The sequence below is a fragment of the Rhipicephalus microplus genome, chromosome 5 (genome assembly GCF_043290135.1).
Source record: "Rhipicephalus microplus isolate Deutch F79 chromosome 5, USDA_Rmic, whole genome shotgun sequence".
Lineage (NCBI taxonomy): Eukaryota > Metazoa > Arthropoda > Arachnida > Ixodida > Ixodidae > Rhipicephalus > Rhipicephalus microplus.
Window position 1 is genome coordinate 37630375 of NC_134704.1, and position 18308 is coordinate 37648682.

At 44.1% G+C, this 18308-nt stretch overlaps 1 protein-coding gene across 6 annotated transcripts in view; it reads right to left on the reverse strand.

Moving 5' to 3' along the window:
• LOC142817734 (uncharacterized) overlaps window positions 1-18308 on the reverse strand; it is a 71596-nt gene that overhangs the window by 49720 nt on the left and 3568 nt on the right. For 3 of the 6 annotated variants that reach the window (XR_012895329.1, XR_012895328.1, XR_012895327.1), the window contains exons 2-3: window positions 2548-2613; window positions 164-217 (exon numbers count right to left, since the gene is read on the reverse strand). Coding sequence is in view for 1 of the 6 variants with exons in the window: in XM_075895230.1 (XP_075751345.1) it covers window positions 164-217 (54 nt within the window). In the remaining 5 variants the exon portion in view is untranslated. The remainder of the gene's footprint in view (window positions 1-163; window positions 218-2547; window positions 2614-18308) is intronic. The other 3 variants (XR_012895331.1, XM_075895230.1, XR_012895330.1) reach the window with 2 other exon arrangements.

The window sequence follows — 18308 nt, forward strand, 5'->3', positions numbered from 1 at the left end:
AGTATGAAGTAGTCTAAGAGTAGGTTTTTCTTAGACTACTTCTTTCTGTGAGGGGTCATACTAAATAATAAAGAAAGTAATGATGTGAAATTCTGTAGAAACGTACAGGATGGTTTTATTATGGCGTTTACCATACGCGAAAAACAAACATTTTCTTTCATACCTTTTGAACCATGGAAGGAGCAGTAGCTGTCTCACGCAAGTTCACCATAGAAAGCTAGGCAAACACAGAAAGAAAAAAAAAATGTTAGAACTCAAGCACACTCACTCTGAAATTTGTGGTACGTATTATGCGATGGAGCAACATCGGCGCCTTTTTTTAGCCTATATAACTTTACCGCCGTATGCAACAAAATATGCTTTGAAGTCTGTTCGCGTTTTTGCTTTCGATGGGAGTGAGTCGGCTGTCGGCGAATAAGCAGTTGGAAACTATACATCCTGCTCGAGGTCACTGAGACAGACTCGAAAATAATTTTAACGAGTTGGAGTCTCACAAAGGACGCCGCAACGCAGGAGAAAGAACTGGCAGATATACAGAGAACAGAAATTTATACCTAATGTCCTCACTGTCTGCGCTTTGGAGATCCACGTATCGCTAGAAAAAGAAAAGTCTATGAAATAAAGAACCAGAAGAAAGATGGGCAACAGAGAAAGTCCTTAGACCAGTTGCTCCCCTTTGACATTTCAACGGCATTGTGTTGTGCAAACTTTGTGACGAGGCGTTTTCACAACGGTACAATGGCCAGAGTTAGAAAGGAAAACAAAAACGGTCGCACAAAGATTGTACCTTCTGTCATCATAGTCTCGCAAAAAAGAAGAGTTAAAACTAAGTACTAGAATTGATAAAAAAACAAGAAAAAGTAACAACAAAGCATTCCTGAAAACCTTGTTTTCCCCTCCCCCGCCCTTCTTCTCTACACAATTTTTTGAGTGGAAGTGGTTTGGTACAAAACCCATGGCTGGTCACGCTCGATGGGGGGATAAGCAAAAAGTCGAGAACGTCGCAGTCACACTGCAATGTGACGTAAACGACTGCCACTGGCAGCAAAAAAAAAAAAAAAAAACTGGCAGAACACGGCGCACTATAATAGCCCATGGGGACCAACGACGAAGCCATTGTCCAACTCTGGTGATTTTGTCGCAGCTGTTTAGGTTTCGTGTTCTGGCAACGAGAGTTCTTGATAAGCGGCGCTACGTGGCTAAGCAGGTTGCCATGGGGGGCAGAATCAATAACTGCTCTTGAACTTAAAATTAGTTTAGAAGTTGATGATGCCAATCTATTGAAATATCATAAAGTAAATTGTTTCTTTACAATCTGCTGTCAATCAATCAATCAATCAATCAACAGGTAATGTTCACGCCAAAGTTCGGGGTTGGAAAGAAATGTTAAACCCCAAAATTTCACCGATGCTTACCTTGTAGAACTGCGCATTTCTCGTACTAACAGCATATCATTAAATGCAGTTCTTTTTAGCAAACAAAAAGGAAATCAAATTGAACTTCATAAAATTAGCACCATGTTTATGAAGCACAAAAAGGAGGCGAAGAAGGTGACTTCGTATTTAAGGAGAACGTATACATGTAAGGAAAAGCAACCACCAGGGCTCATCTGTTACGACATGGATGACTCTGCGAAACTGAATAAGGTGCATACACGTGTACTTCAGAAACTCATGCGCTTGTATTTTATTCAGCAAAACTGAAAGCAAGAAGAGCTAAGAGCGTTTTATTGCTCCAGTCGTGCGCATATGTTCTTTTCCGGTTGTGTCCTTGGTGCTAAGCCTACCGTTGACACTGAACGAGCATCACTTTACGCTTTATCGGAGTTCTCTGGACCGTGAACATCAAGTGAGATCGATGAAATGTGGTCAGACAGATTTCCCAAGGCGATTGTTTTCATACACATATATTAGCATGACTGAAACTTCCAGCGCTCTATATTTTGCACTGTGGTACATTCTTCTACACTGTGCTGCAGCTTGCCTAACCTCTTGGAATGTCTGGTAAATCTAATCTTTATTGACGTGTGCATACTTGAACCGCGTGCTGTCGACTGCTTTCTTTTCTTTGATTCGTATCTCTTTCTATCACACGGCCTCATTTGCATTCCTGTTTGGCACCCCGTTTTTTCTTCGAAATACACGTCAATATGAGATTTCACTTTCTTGCTACCTCTGCGGAGAATGGTTATACTGACGGCACTTTGTTATAGAGTGTTTCAGAGCCCGTTCTTTCTCCGCTCAAGCCGCGGTCGCTTGCAGCTCGTTACGCTTAAATGCGGTACAGGCGTCCGGCCGCTATCTGGGCGCTCGCGTTCCGATAACGCTTATGTGCGTGGAGCACGCTGAGCTCGCCGAGATTGATGTCTTGTTGCCAGACTGTCCTGAAAATTCTACGGCATCGCGTATCTTTCGCGTCCAAGTAGCGCCAATTTGTTTTTTTTTATCTTATGATGACCGATGTTTTTTTAACCAGAGTGCCAAGCTCTTCCCTTCCACCCGTAGTGAAACTTGGAGCGTAGAGTATGGTTACTGCACGTGCACTCACGTTCACATTCTTCCGTCATGTTAATAAAGACGGCCTCTTGTTGGTCGCTATTTGTCCGTGATGCACCTGTTAAAAAAACATAACAGGAATGAGTGGTGACAAAGGTGTGTGTAAGCGATTGCAGAGAGAGAGAGAGAGAGAGATAACTTGCGTTCCGCAATATATGATGTTTACACGTCAGGAAATATCGGGAGCCCGGTGTTCGGAGCAGATACGGCGAGCCCTTTAAGTACGCGGCTGGACAGATTCTGCCGCGAAGAAATATGTCACGTTTCAGACGTACACATACACAAGACAGGGAGAGATAAGCAATGCAAGGATGAGAAGGGTAGATGAAGAGGCACTGTTAACTGTATTACGGTCGCAATCCCTGTTAACGGTGCCTGTACATTATCCGTCAGGGCACCGCTTAACAACTGTGGTAAGGACAATCAATAACAGATACTACGGAGACCAACGGCGAGAATATGAATTACACGCAACAAGACGATTTCATGTTGTGTGCGCGTATCCTCACTCCTTTGTTCGATAACTTGGCAGGTTGCAGGGATCCACTGGTAGAATCCCGGGAGGCCCTGCTCTGTAGCCCAGTCCCCAACGTCAAGCGCGGCATAATCAGTCAAGCCCTTGCTGCTGCCGTGTCCCAAGGGATTCCGGCCGACAGCTAGGGGTGACGGGCCACGCCTGAAGTAATTGACTGACTTTTGATAACTTTTCTCCCGAACCTCTCTGCACCGAGAATCTACTAAGAAACAACCTAGCATGAACTAGCTAAGGCCTATTAACAACTAAAAAGCCACCTGATTAGTCTTCACAATCACCTCGTTTTCACTGTTTCAAGTTGTGCGGTGAAAGATTCGCCACTTTCTGCTTCTTTTGCCGCACAACCCTGTGCAACTACAAAACAACAATGAATTGCACTGTGCGTTACAATAGCGATGTGTAAGACTGCAGCGAGAACAACCGGCGCTGCGCAGTGCAAAAGGCGCTATTTTGTTTTTTACCACATTTAGCTTGATATATCCTGTTATAGTTTCGTTTTCTTCAGACGCACGTAGTTGGCACTGGACCTTTAGAGATAGTCCACCGCGGTGGTGTATCGGTCAGGGCCCTCGTCCGCTCACACGAAGTTTGCGGGTTAGATCCCGGTGGCGGCCATCACATTTCGATGGAGACGAAATTGTGGACTCCCGTGTTCCGTGCGATCGATGTAAGTGCACGTCAAAGATCACCAGGTGGTCGAAATTTCCGGAGCCCTCCACTACGGCGTCCGTCAAAATCATATTATGGTTTCAAAACGTAAACCCCCTGATTATTATTACATGTTTATAGCCCCCTTAAAATGAAAAAAAGAAACATTTGAATTTTTAAGCAATTTGTGACTTTATTCGGTCGAAGAGCGCAGTAAATGTCGTCAGTCCATTTTATAAGATGCCAGAAATCGAAGTTGAACGCTGACTGCCAAAGCGGCGGGAATATTTTTTTTTCCTCGTGCCACGCAAATTTAGAAAATCTCATTTGGACACGCCCGGCTTTCTCGAAAGGCATACGGCACATTCAATATCTGCTGCACACCGACAGGACCCCTCTACGGAATCAAATAAAGTCTCAGCGTGAAGGACAGAAAGCTCTCAATATACTGTAGTCAAAGTGGCCTGCTTGGAGTGGTGTAAGAGAGGTCGATTGACTTGTGCGAAGGTATGAGATGAATTTGCTGATCAACCTTTCATCTCCTTGCACTATTCCCATAGGACTGCGCAGGGTTACCCTTCATGGGGGATGGAGCGTGGGAGAGGGGGGGGGGGCGAAGGTTTGTGGCAGCGCTCTCTCTTAATATGTCAATTACTCGGGTTAACATTGCACTGCCACTCCGTCCCCCTCCCCCGCCCCCCTCCCTCCGACCCGCAGCGTGCCCTATCTATTGTCAATATAGAGAGCTGACTAACTTTACGCTCCCATACTAGGTGACTAAGGGGAGAACTCCCCTTTCTTCCCTAATAGAGAGCTCTGGGCACGCCTAGGCTGAGTAAACTATTCGGTCGCTGCACTCTCCTATACTATAAGATGGTTTCACCATCACGGAGTACGCAAAAGACAGCAGCGTTCTCTAAAACGGCTGCAGTCATTACTTTAAGCCAATGTTAACGTAGCATAAAAACACTACCACCGATTTGAACATACGTGCGCCGAACGAGAAACCAAAAAGAAAGAAGCGACGCATCTTGGCCCATCGCGTGAAATCGATATATAGAAGTCCTACGGGGGCGATAGTGAACAACAGCGCAGTGCGAATAGCTGATTCCGACTGCCCGCTTGAAAGAGAGTTTAATCCGGCCAAAGCGAACGCGTAGTCGATTGGTAGAAAAGAAAAGCCGATTACCTAGAGCGCGTATCTAAACTTAAATAATTACACCAGCGCGAAGTTCCAGCATCAAGCAGACAGAGTATACGAAACTTTCGCGCCGTTGCTAATTCCGTCAAGACCGAGCCATGATTATGCGCCTTTAGGAATTCACTGTGCAATGAGGACTAACAAACTTTTGTGATTGGGAATGATTGTTAGGCACTGGCGAAATTTCACCACCTAAAGTCAATGCACGCTTTTCTCTCCAAATCAGTACTAATGGATAGTGATCATACAGTGAAAGCAGTCACTAAATTATTTAAATTTTCAGACTTGTTTATGTGAAGCTGCTTACACCGCCGAGAGTTTACAAAGGTCATTGTTAAGTGTATTTACAAAACTAGCTAAGTCCTTAACAGAGTAAAAAAATAAACTGAAATTGAGGCCAGCCTGATGAAGCGCTTTGCAACTAATACCATAAACACATGCATGCCTTGTAAAATGTTCGAGTATAATTAATAAGAGCTTGCCATGTTTCTTTTGCTGCAGCCTTCTAGTTTAAAGATAATCGCTTTTGTGACACGGCATTGAAAATCCTGTACTCTGTGCTCTGGCCCATACTTAAGGTATGCCTGCCTTTTACGAACAGCTCCAAAAAAGAAAGAAAAGAAGAAGGAAGAAAGGAAAGAACAATCAATTCTGTCAACACTCTTGTCACTCGCAGGAGCAAACTTCCTTGTCAATATATAATTTTGTGTTATTTATGCTTTCGGTTTATAGTCTTTTTTTGTTTAGTTTATAAGATAAGTACCCTTCCGTGAATTTTTCAGAGCGTTTCACTACGACCTGAACCAAATCAGCCGGGGCCGCGACAATTCAAGATTGCCGCCACCCACGCAGAGATTCCGCGTCGGACGTAATTTTTCAAACTTTCTACTTGTCATGTCCCTAAAATTTTTGCCGAGTGTACTGTTCTGTGCTGTTCTATCTTTTTTTCTGTGGAGAGGTTGAGGTTCATATTACTTCTGCTACTCGTTATCAATAAGTTCTGCAGTAAAAAAAATAATGAACTGATTTAATCTGCGCTCATTTTAATCTATGCCCATGTGCAAGCTTTTCACTAATTAAGGCGAAAGCCTTAGACAACTTGTCAAACGCAAGACTTGATCGGTGGCGGCGTCCCCACGAGTGATGACTGTGTTACTATGTATATGAATGACTAAATGACGTCACCACGACGTCATTAATTCATTCGAAATAGTCACGACAAAATTTCGGCTGTCATCCCCGCGTTACTGTGAGATCACAACGTGACGTCACATGACGACGTTATCGCATAACACCGTTGCTTGGTCCATGGTAAGCCGATCACGGAAGCAACGCGCAAACATGCAGATGATCGGAAGAAAGCTCGTAATGCCACCGATCCCGGAGGCTGTGCAAGTAAACCTTAGACGCAGCATGCTTTCGGAGAGGGGAGAGAGTCAATACATCAACCGAGAACAAAAAAAAAGTAGTTGTAAAAGATTGTTTTTGTCATTTTATGTCATTTTTATTTTCTATGCTTATAGTACATGTTTTTCGGCCCTTACCTAAATATAGAAGGTTCTTCACCAGACAAAGCTTTACAGACTGTTTCCAAACAACAGAAACCACATCAACAGACGACGTAGTGGTCATTCCAGACGTCCCCGAAACTGGCACCGAGCCAGCGGTGAGCCGCATCGCACAATGTTGCCGGCCTGCTCGCCAAGCACAAAGATCTTCGCGAGTCAAGATACTGAGTAAACAAGCACTGCTCGGAAAGAACGCTAAAGCTTCGCGGAAAACGCCGAGGCCTGTTGCCGCGATCATGGGGGAATACTTACTCAATATAAATAAATCGCAGCGCACATAGTTCCCTCGGGAGTGCTTCGCGTGGGAACGTGACTTCACGCCTCATTTATTAGACTGCCCCCAATGACAGTCTATTCGTTCGAAACGCTCCCTGGAGAACAAGGGGCACTTTTGCGGGGTTCTCCAAACCTCTCTGTTTGTTCTGGTGTGAAACTGTTTTTTTTTTCCTAAAGCGTTTGAATGTCGCGCACTTAGCGTGCGCACGGAACATAACCATGGCTGTGGATTTATTTCGGTTGCTTGGTACGTCTTATAAACAGCGAAATCTCATTACAACGAGACGCAATACCATAGAAAAAAAAACAGCTTGGGCACATTGTAGAATAATTCACTTTCCTATGCGTCGAGTCCATGCCACGTTATAATGTACATATTTCGTCTCAAATGCTAGTCACTAATCAGCTCTTCAATAAAATTGTTGCTATTAAAATTATTTCAACCGTTTGTTATACTGTTGTATCATCGCTGATCCTGTGACATGTTACAAATATAGCTTCTTCTATGTTATGTTTCTTTTTAGTGATACCCTTGTCGGTGAATTAGTTGTTAAAGGGGCCACGACACCCAGTTTTCGATCTTAGTCTTCGTTATGTCGATTAATCCTTGCGAATCCACCTGGCGAAATGTTAGTGCATTCGGTTGAGCACTTAACTTATAAATGAATATTTTCATAAAGACGTGAGCGACCCTAGAGTCGCGTAACACTGGTGGACTCGCGAGCCGTCACGTAACGAGCACCTAGCTGTGCGAGCGTCTACATTCCTGCGAATGATACTTAACCGTGGTCAGCTGCGCATGAAATCGAGATACTTGAGCTCGTTTCATTTTGGGGCCGAAATTGAATTATTTGCAGCGGCTGGAACTGTGGTAGAAGACGATGGCTGCTCTCCCTGCTGCACGTGACGTCACACGGACCATGACAAAATGGCGGTCGGTCGCCGGAGGTAGGCGGGACTCACAGCCAGCAAATTCTAGGGCATGCTCCGCAGTGCTAAAATTTTTTAATAATCTATCTTCTATTTGTAATGTATATCATTAGGGCGTAATTGTATTGATAAATATTTGTCTTTAATATGGCTATCATACTAGAATATCCTATGAGATTATATAAATAAATAAATAAATAAATGAATAAATAAAATAAATAAATAAATAAATAAATAAATAAATAGAAATTCGACAGATACCACGGTACCATGTCAATCCATGTTATGCGAAGCATGCGGATGGAATGTGACTGTGGTGAATTTTTTTTTTTTACTGAGCGACTCATTACGAAATGACGCAATAATGAAGTACCATTGTGGTACACACACGTGTTGAACAGTCGCATTTTTTGTACATAACAAGATCTCTACATACGCGTAACGACGACAACAGCACCATTATTACAAACACCAGAAGCACGCTAAGCTGATGTGTCACCCTTTTGCTTGTTCTCGCCAGTGCAGTCAAACATCAGTGGACGCCACTTAAGCGTACGATTGACATTAACCCGACGTGACGCTTGGATCGTAGGAGCACATGTACAGTGTTTATAAAATAAGATAGCATGCACAACGCGCTGCCTTTGAAATCAGCTATCAGGGCTTTTCCCATGTATATTTTGTTAGTTATCACATCTCAGTGACGTAGATACCGAAACGCCACTCTTACGCAGGAGACTTTGACTCGACTTAGTTATGTAAACAGAGCCATACCTTGCACAACTACCTACAGGAATTTCAAAACAGGCGCGGGTCACTCGCAAAATCACTTTTGTTACGCGATGCTGTTCCGCTAATTTCACTTTGGTAACCATCATTCTTCACCGAGCTACGGAAGCGTAGAGGGGGTGGCGCGTAATAAATAATGAATGTATTCTGCAATCCCTGACGGAAGGTGACATTTTAACGCAGTAACGCAAAAAAAAAGGTGCAGTTTCTTCATTGAACTAAGCCAGGAACATTGCGCAATCAGAAAGCGGCAAATATGTTTTCTCAGGGCGTTTTAATTATAGACCTAGTAGAAGATTCTGTGCCTCTGCAAAAAGTTATAGTCGTTCCATATGCGAGATCAAGTATATTTTGTCGAGGCGTTTTATTTATAGACATAATCGAAGGCCCTATGCTCGTAGTTTGCTTTTAAATCTGCGAGGCTTTTGCACAGCGCAATATGCAAATAAGTGTGCTCGATATTAGAAGAGGATAAAAGAGAAATGACACGCTCGCTTAATAACGTACGTCATCACTAGAGTGAAATTTATTTAATCAAAATTCGAGCGAGTTATGCGTCCGATCGGCATAAACTCGACATGTGGGTGCTTGGAGCCTTGAGACACACGTCGGTAATAAGGTAAGCCATCAGGAACGAATTATTTGTTATCGGGTCACTGCGAAATGTTCAAAGGAAGCGGGTATAACGAGCTGGGAGATTCAAGGCGCACAAAAGAGAGCGACGGGACAAGTGTGGAATCGAAGCTGAATGAACCAGCTGATAGAAATCGAATATTGGCGTTTTTGTGTTTAAATTGAAAAGGAAATACGTGAATTGAAACTTAGAACAAACAATCAATAAAGGAACACGAAATAGTAAAAAAATAAGTAGTCGTATGCCGGCTGTCACTTCATGATCCCCATGGCACTCAGAAGATCTGGGATATTCTTTGAGGTATGTTTTCGTATAAACCCCGCGTTCGAATACCATGAGGAAGATAACTACTTTAAACTTGTCAGGCGTGTCGTACTACGGCAAGAGTTCCGTGAACAAGTGCGAAGATCAGAGTACCGAGAACCCGACATGCGTATGCAGATCTTAAAGTCATGTTGTTCAGTAGCTGACGGCCTTTTCTCAGGTGCTGCGCCAGCATCGGCGACATGCGAGATATCTAAGAATTCTTGAAAACGAAGACGAAGAAGAAGGAGTGCTAGAACGAATACAGCTTTTTATGGTCGGGTGCTGCTCTAGAAGTTTGCATTACTGCTTAAAGAGGGACGGACGCAAGCTCGCACCAATGGACACGAACCCCAAAATGAGGTCATGAACCGGATTACTATTTCTGGCTGCCGCGCTTTGGCCATCGGGGCGGGGCCTCTCGAGACACGATAACTTGTGAGCTACTATATGCCCTCTTTGCTTGCTTAAGTTCACAGCCACTGTCAATCTTTGTGCGTGCTTTAAAGTGTGAAACACTTCAGGAGGCCAGACTGTCACAAAAATAAAAAAGAAGGAAGCAGGGGTGAAATAAAAAGAGAGAAAAACAAACAAAAAAGAGGAAGTAAAATAGAAACAACAACAAAGAGAAACAAACAGACGGAGATGAAGCAATACATAAAAATAAAGAGAGAAAAATGCACAAAAAGAAAACAAAAAACATAAAACTGTCGAAAGAGAAGGACTTCTCCGCAGCTCCACACACCTTTCGGGCTTGGCAGCACAAGTTCGAAGCTGCCAATTTTTTTTTTGTTTGTTTTCACTGAAAGTGTTCCACAAGGCACAACAGAAGTAGATGTACGCAACAGAGTACCTTGCCACACTTTGACTCTGTAGAAACCATCACACAAACGCCAACGCCGAATTTTCGTTTCAAGTGTCTTAACTGCTATCACCCCGAAACCTCGGCACGTGCGAGTCATAATGACCGAACAGGTCACATTCCTCGAGCGTATTTATGGCGCAATGCTGCGCGGAACTTCCGAAGGCGCCGTAAATAAGGAAAAAGCTGTCAAAGGGGGGAGGAGGGGGATGTCGGCGCTAGCGTCGGGCACAATGCGTTCCCAAGGATTCGTCGCCGAATTCACGATGCAAAGCTGCAATAATATGCGCATATGCGAGCAGGGCAAGCAGACTGACTATTCTATGCGCAGGGGAGCCATTTTTCAGTGTTCCCCGAATATATTTTAATATTTTTTTTCTTAAAAATATGTCGTCAAGTCCGACGCTGTCACTCTGATGGTCGCATACATTATCTCAGAATTTAGAAGGGTTGGTCGAGTCTCTACAAGCGTGGTATTGACGTGCGTAGTTTATGACGACAATAAAAAGCATATAGAAAAAAGTACCGCACTCAACAGTAGAAACTGAACAGGGATACCACGACGTACAACAATGACGCCACGAAGGCATGGAAAAGATTCACCACACGTGGTTATTACAGTGCCACAGTGATGTCTTTAACTTGACATACGGGTAATAATCTATAATTACGCCGATAAAATGTTCCTCGATAATTTACTAGCTCTCATTACAAATGCACCATAGTGAACGCTTTCAACTCTCTTGCGATATATTTGTAGCATGGACAAGCGGGAACCTTATCTGCATTCTGGAACAAGAAAGGCTTGACAGTGAGATTCATCGCGTTCTTCATGGGTTGGTAAGCTATATGGATAACTGATGCCCATATGAAAAAGCAGGAAGCACCCCTCTTCCAACTATCTGATGGCTTACCCAGGACAGGGGCAACGTTATGTCAATATCAGATCTGTCCGGAGCCGTCACCCGTTTCCATGCAATATTGGAGAATGATGTATTTATGCAGCGTGGGTATTATGCAGGTCCCGTGAAGTATCTGTGTTCTGATCGTATCCATATGGGAGAGAGAGAGAAGGAGATGTACTCGGGCTTTTCTGGATGTACTCGTGCTGATAATTTGTGGCATCGATAAGGGCTGTATCGCTCGGTAATATCAAGCGACTATACCTCAGTGTAACATTAACAGATTATAACAAGTTACAACTAATCAGTTTTAACTGAGCCAACGATCTGCGTAACACATTTTACCTGTACCCCAGGAAAATAAGATATAAGTATTCTCTGGCCTCAATTCCTTCTCGTACTACAGCCTTATAAAACTCTTTTCCGAAGAGAGTGGATTACCAGAACTGATTGTCAGCAAATGTTTTTGAGAGAAGATTTAGCGGGGATGCAAAAACTTTTTTTTGATGGAGTGTAGTATGACTATACTGCCTGCATTTGCAGCTCGATCGCCAGTGATTTCCGTACAGCGTTTGCTGCATGCGTTCGTATCCCCTATATGGCTGATTGTGTACCATGTATAGCACTGCAACGTTCATCTATTGTAAATATGTTTCCACTCCTGTGTGTGCCTGTAATAGGCCTGGAGTATTTGTAAATAGCCCAATAATAAGAAATTAATGCCCGCATTATCGTCCAGTTAATCGGAGCACATAATGAGACTTTTTAACGAACGGAACCTCGTCACTTTCTCCATAGGGTCATTCTATAAAATCGTTAATGCTTATCACCAGATGTGCCAGTTTCTTAACAGCCAACCCATTACTCGATCACGGGCGGTGCTTTAAAATGATCCGAGCGCGAACGGTGGCGTAGGTGTTTCACCGTAATCGATGCGCCTCCATGTCCGAGGCACGCTGTGCATTATTAAGTTTGAAACCAGATTTTATTTACTATATACGCGTACCTTTAGGTGTGAAGCACTTTTGGGGTATCGACTTGTGGACGTCTAATGTCGACAAGCCAATACCCCATGACGTGTCATTTAGGCTGTGTTCCAATTCTTAGACAGTACGTAGACAGTCTACGCAGACTGCTTAGAAGACAGCACCGAGCCCATGCTGTCCGAGGATCGGAACACTTCTGGACGACTTTTATGCGACGATGCGCCACCTCGCGTCGAGAAGAAAAAGCTAAAATAAACAAACGTAACAGTTGTATTTTCTGCTTTATTTCGTGTTGAAATAAAAAACTAATCAACTTTACTCACATTGAGCGCCTGGGAAAGCGTCTGTTTGTGTGCAGACGACCATTCCTGCGAGATTTGATCTATCTGAGCGATTCACTGAGCCGCCGTCTTGTTTAGACAGCAAAGTGGCCTGTATCGTATTTGTCTACGATGCGGTCTTCTCGGAGCTGTCTATTTTGCCGGCTACGTGGGAATTGGAATGGGAGTTAAGATGGCCGCCGTCCATTTAGCTGTCTATTTAGCCATCTAGGGTGAGTATTGGAACACAGCATTAGTCACGGTCAATCGTAAATGAGTGCGCGCTAAAAAAAATAAAAAAATAGGGGTGAATCTCACTAGTCACCGCCATTGTGCTAAATATGAAGAAGTCGATAGTTAGCCCAACAAATAGCCAAAGGCGTCAGTTAGGGTGAAACACGCGGGCGCACAAGCTGCAGGGAACTGAAATCGAGCACGTTATGACCTTAGGTTATAAGCTTAGGGTAAGTTGCATTCCTACGCAGTTTACCGACAACGATAACGGAGTGGTATGACCCTTCCCCACATGTCTGGTTTCAGGCTTCGCATAACTATTGCCTAAACAAAGAAATCTTTCTCAAAACACTGTACGCTTCAACCTTTCTTCAGGTATAATGTCGGCGGAGCAAAAACACTCTTCCCGACATGCTTCAGCCCCTCCGCAGTTTGTTTCAACTGTTTTGAAAGAAATGTACTTTCTTGGTGCGCAGGGAACGTTTCAAAAAGAAGACAGATAGGACAGAGTGCACTCCTATCTATCTTTCTTCTGAAACGTTCCCTGCGCACTAAGAAAGTATATTTCTTTTTAAAACGCAATACCCAAGTACTAGCCCAGCTATATAGTCACTCTTTTGCAGTATATTTTTAACAAGCATGCTGTAATAATTGAGTTTCTAAATCAGCGAAGTAGACCCTAAAGGTGGAGTGCCAGTTACATATTCGGGAAGAGGACGTCCGTTGGGGCTAACGGGCATCGAAATTGCCGCTGCATGACGTGTAGTTATACGCAACACCTGGTTGAAGCGAATTTTTTCTAGATGCTAAGATGCTGCGATTCACACGCTGCGTGCTTTGGCTGAATGTGGCATGAAATTTTGAAAGTGAGCTTCATAATTTGGCAGTATTGCAGTGGCAATAAAAGTTACGGCTACAAAACATGCAAAGTTTTTTTTTAAGGGTGGACGCAGTTGGCATTGGAGCTTAGTTTTAAATTGTGTTTAGTGTTTTTCTTCAGTTTTTGTGTGTGCTTTTTATTGAGATGCACTGTCTGCAGGTCATTGGAATTTTGTCCAACCATAGCCAACTACAGCTTTGAATTTATTGATATGTGGGGTTTAAACGTCAGATAACCACCATATGATTATGAGAGACACCGTAGTGGAGGACTCCAGAAATAGCAATCAAATTCTTTGAAGAAGCGGAAACAAAAACGGAGCGTAGAACAAAATATGGATTTGTTTTCTTTACATATTTCGATGCATGATAATTGCCGCTTGGGAATTTTTTTCTTATACTGAAAAAGTACAGATGCATTTACGCTTCTGACTGCAGTTCCAGTTTGGTTAATGACACCAATTAACACTTATCATTTTTGTTCACTAACGCCCTATATTTTTTTTTTCGTCAGAAAAAGGTACGAGAACCTCCAAAAGTATTGTTTTGAGAAAACTTCAGAGATGACGTTGGGGTACACCCACATGTTTCGTCGTGTCAAAGGAAACGACCAAAAATATTTTTCGAAACCGCGAGTGCCTGAGTGCGATAAATTTTCTGGGAGATGAAGCGATTCTCTGACAGGTGATTGCAAAATCTCAAGATCGAATTTTCTGACCAAAGAACACTCACCCCACCTGACCGTTATGAATTTTTTCTTCATTGTTTGCGTAGAAACTTTACGTCCGTTCAAGCATTTTTTTTTTATTCTGCTGAAGGAATAAGTTTGCAGCCGTGATGGTTGTCAATAAGGTGCGAACGTGTCGGCCAATAGACATTCCACCGCACCGAATGTGAGGCTCATTGCGTAAAGCCAATACCAACGGGCACAACGATTAATAAGAAGTGCCGCCTCCGAGTTTCACGACACTTGTGAAAGAGGCATCAGTGGTGGACCCTTTTCATAATTCGCAAGTGCGATTCTCTGTTCTGCATATTTGCCCGACTTATGGCGGCACTGTTCATGCTTCAAGTGGAGACGCGGTCCTAGTCGAACGGGCTGGGGCTTGCTTATTACGAGTGTTTATATGAAGAGAGCCGACTTTACATTTACAGTGTCATTGCATAAGCAAACCGCGCTCCATGAAGCTGTTTGCAGTAAGTGACTATAGTCGCCATTAGATGTTCAAACTGCACAACAGAAAAGGTAGTTTTACCATTTTTTGTTGTACTATGCTAAGTTGTCTATTGTACTAAACATCATTTTGTCCGCAGACGCGATCTGCTGGAACGTAGCCATGTACAATATTGGTGTTAAAAAGAAAGAAAAAAGGCAAAGAGGCAGCTTCCCACTAGTGATGACAAGCCCGAGGGAAGCTAGCAGCCATTTTGTTTATCTTCAGTGTTTTTTTTTCCTATCTGTCCTCCTCTCCTTTTTCTCATGTCCAGATTTTCTGTTGTTTTTTGCTCTCTTTATTTCTATTTTCTTTCAATTTCTTCTCTTCCTTTCTCTTTCTCGCTTGCTTCCACATTTTTTTCTTTTATTTTTACGTATCGTACTGCGTTACGCCAACCGACGACGGTACACGATGTTATGCCTGCGAGTCCGCAGCGAACGTCCATGCCTCGGAAAAAGGAAATCTGTGTCAAGGCCAGCACGCGAGCCCGCCTGACGCGATCAACAACTCAACGGCGTCATCACGCGACGGCGCCTTTCTGGCGCGCACGTGCAGTGAGTCACCTCAGCCCGCGAGCCCGTCGAGTAAACAACCGGCGTCTTCCTGTCTGGCGGGTCTGACGCAATGCCTGGCGACGTCACTCGTCCTTGGGTGCAGCCACCTGCAGCGCAGCCTCTCCAGATTCGATGAGAAAGAATGACGCGGCCCAGCGGCAACCCCATTGGAGGATTCTGACCTCACGACCAGCGGCGCTTCTGGTTGGACATTTGGGTTGGACCCGGTGCATATAAAAGAAGCCCTGCGGCGCGTCGAGAGCAGACCCCCTTTGACAGCAGACCCATTTGAGAGCAGACCTATGTGTTAGAGAGGAGAGCTCGGCTCTTCGAGTCTCTGTCGGCCCCAGTGCCGAATTTGTAACGCCTCTGTATATATGCTGTACATAAACCTTGTTTAACTCACCGTCGTCTCGTCCGCTCGTCTATCAGCTCTGCGCAGAAGCAGTCGCGAGCTGAGAAACCTACGCTACCAAACGGCTGGTGACCTTCCCGGCGGAGTTCGAAGCAGTGGCGCCTTCGGGACCGTGTTGGCGTCGCCGTCTTTCGTAACAACGAACGCCCGGACCCAAAAAGCGCTCCTCACTATACGAAATCAATGTGTGCACTAGGTGGCACAAGCCTTGGCACATCGAAGCACGGGCCCGTCGGCGTTCATACACCCCCGGTCGACCGAGGTGTCTATCTATACCTTCGAGATGCGCCTCTGCCTCTTCGGGGCTACACACTTTCTTAGGACGTTCCATGGCTATTTAGGCCTGCTGTAGCATGCTCTGCTAGTGTGCTTGAATAGTCGAGGGGTCAAGACGCTCGCCTTCGGATAGAGGTGTACGCGGGTTCACATTCCATCTCGTGAAATATTTTATTTCGACAATTTTTTTTTCTCTTTCTACCTTTGTTCTTTGTTTTATTGATGTTATCTCCCTTTGTTTCTGCATTTCTTCCCCTCTCTTTTTCATTTTTTTGTTCCACACTACTCTCTCTCCTCCATTTTCGTCCCCTTCCCACCATCGCATCTCTCCACCTCAAACTACTAACTCCCGTTTCCAACCCCCTTACTACCCTACGCTGTGCAAGGCGATGCTATGCTCTGCGGTCGGCAGTGGCACTTGCCCGAATTCTGTGGCACGTATTTGTTCATTATGGGGAAGCTTGGCAACAAGGTCGACATTACGGCCAGCTTTTAGCAGCATCTTTGTTGAAATAGAGAAGCGACCAAGTTCGAATGTTCAGAACTAAATCAACAAGTGAAGAAGGAAAGCTCGGCAGACGAAACGAGCCGAAAAGCATGTCGGATTCGGCTACACTCTATGAAAAGCCCGAATCGATTCAGCGAGGCTGCTCTGTATGCGGGACAACGTCGCAGTGGTTGTGCAGACGGGATTTGTCGCCTTAACGTAGAGCAGCAGTGAAACAAAGACAGAACGCGGCTCATGCGGTTTATTCCAGAGAAGCGGAAAAAAGGCCCAGAAGCGGAGCACTTGGGGACTTGTCGGCAATGTATGCCCCACCTTTTTAAAATCCCTCGATAAATTCTAGGATCTCGTCAAAGTCTCCATCATGTTTGGTTAAAAAGGCACCAGAATTCCAGCGTCAATTAAAGACACATTGACTTATTCCGCTTTAGTATTAAGATTTATTATTTTACAATTTATTTTTGCTCAGTTTCTAACGCCCAATTACGTGATCACCTTATTATTGGAATTTTAATGACCAGCTGTTTTTCTTAATTTCGTTGTGCAGATTGTTGGCGCAGATCTAAATCGTTTTTTGTAAGATTTTTCTACTCATACAACGCTCTTTTCAGACTTCATGTCGATCTGCACATCCTGTTTTTTTTGTCTCCTTTGTGGCATTCTGAGAGAGTATAAACAATACTATGATGAATCAAGAGAATTCACACAGTGTCACAATCCTTACTTAAGTGATGTTTTGCGCGAAACCGATCTTCATAGTTCACTTTGTGTACCAACGTTTAACCGTACGTCACGATACGTGCATTTTTGTAATGCATTTTCGGTAGCTGTGAATTATTGCCTCGTCTTTTCGTGCGATAATCCTGGCCCTTGTTAAAGTGAGCTGAGCTTCATCAAAGACAGCATGACTGCCGCATAGAGTTTCGCACGAGAACAGAGTATGGTTCTCTTGTGATAGTCTATGGGAGCCGCAAGGCACGGCTCAGCCAGTATGTGAATGGCTGGTAGTACGTGGATTAACCTAAGCATCGTCCTTCGGGCTATTGTGTTGCGCCATCTAGTTCCGGCCACTTTGTCGCAGCACGAAGTCCATTCACGAAGCTCAACCGAATTTCAGCCGTCGCGATTCGCCGACTTGGCACGTTTAAGCTCGCCATGTCAAATCTGGTCGCGAGGTTCGCAACAAACTGCTATTTTATGCCAAATAAACAAAAGCCAAATTGCGGAAATAAATAAAACTAAAGTTCGATCAAAGCAGGAAGCGTGAAGAGCAGGCAAAGCCGTCTACTACCCTTCGTTCTCATTGTGGCTGAACGATCGCATGAGCTGCAGCATCCCGTAGTGAACATCGCAGGAACTTTAAGAAATATAGAGTATAGACATTTCTTTAGCGAACACCAAAAAATACATACAACTATAAAACTTGACATTCAAAGCCTGTTCTCTGCTTTAGCGGAAGCAACCAAAAATAGTTCCGATGTGAATACTCGCCATGACCATGCTTGAGAAAATCCCGAGGAAGTGCCGCCCGCTAACATATACAAATGGCCCAGGAAAAAAATACTTTGTCCGTTACACTGTAGTGTAGGTTAAAGTAATTGCCATTGATAGGGCTTCACGTACATGCAGAGGCTGACCCAATGGAGTGTAAAAAGAAGAGACGATATAAAATGGTTGCTCAATTATTACGAAGAAACAGAAGTGCAGAGGTCCAAGAAG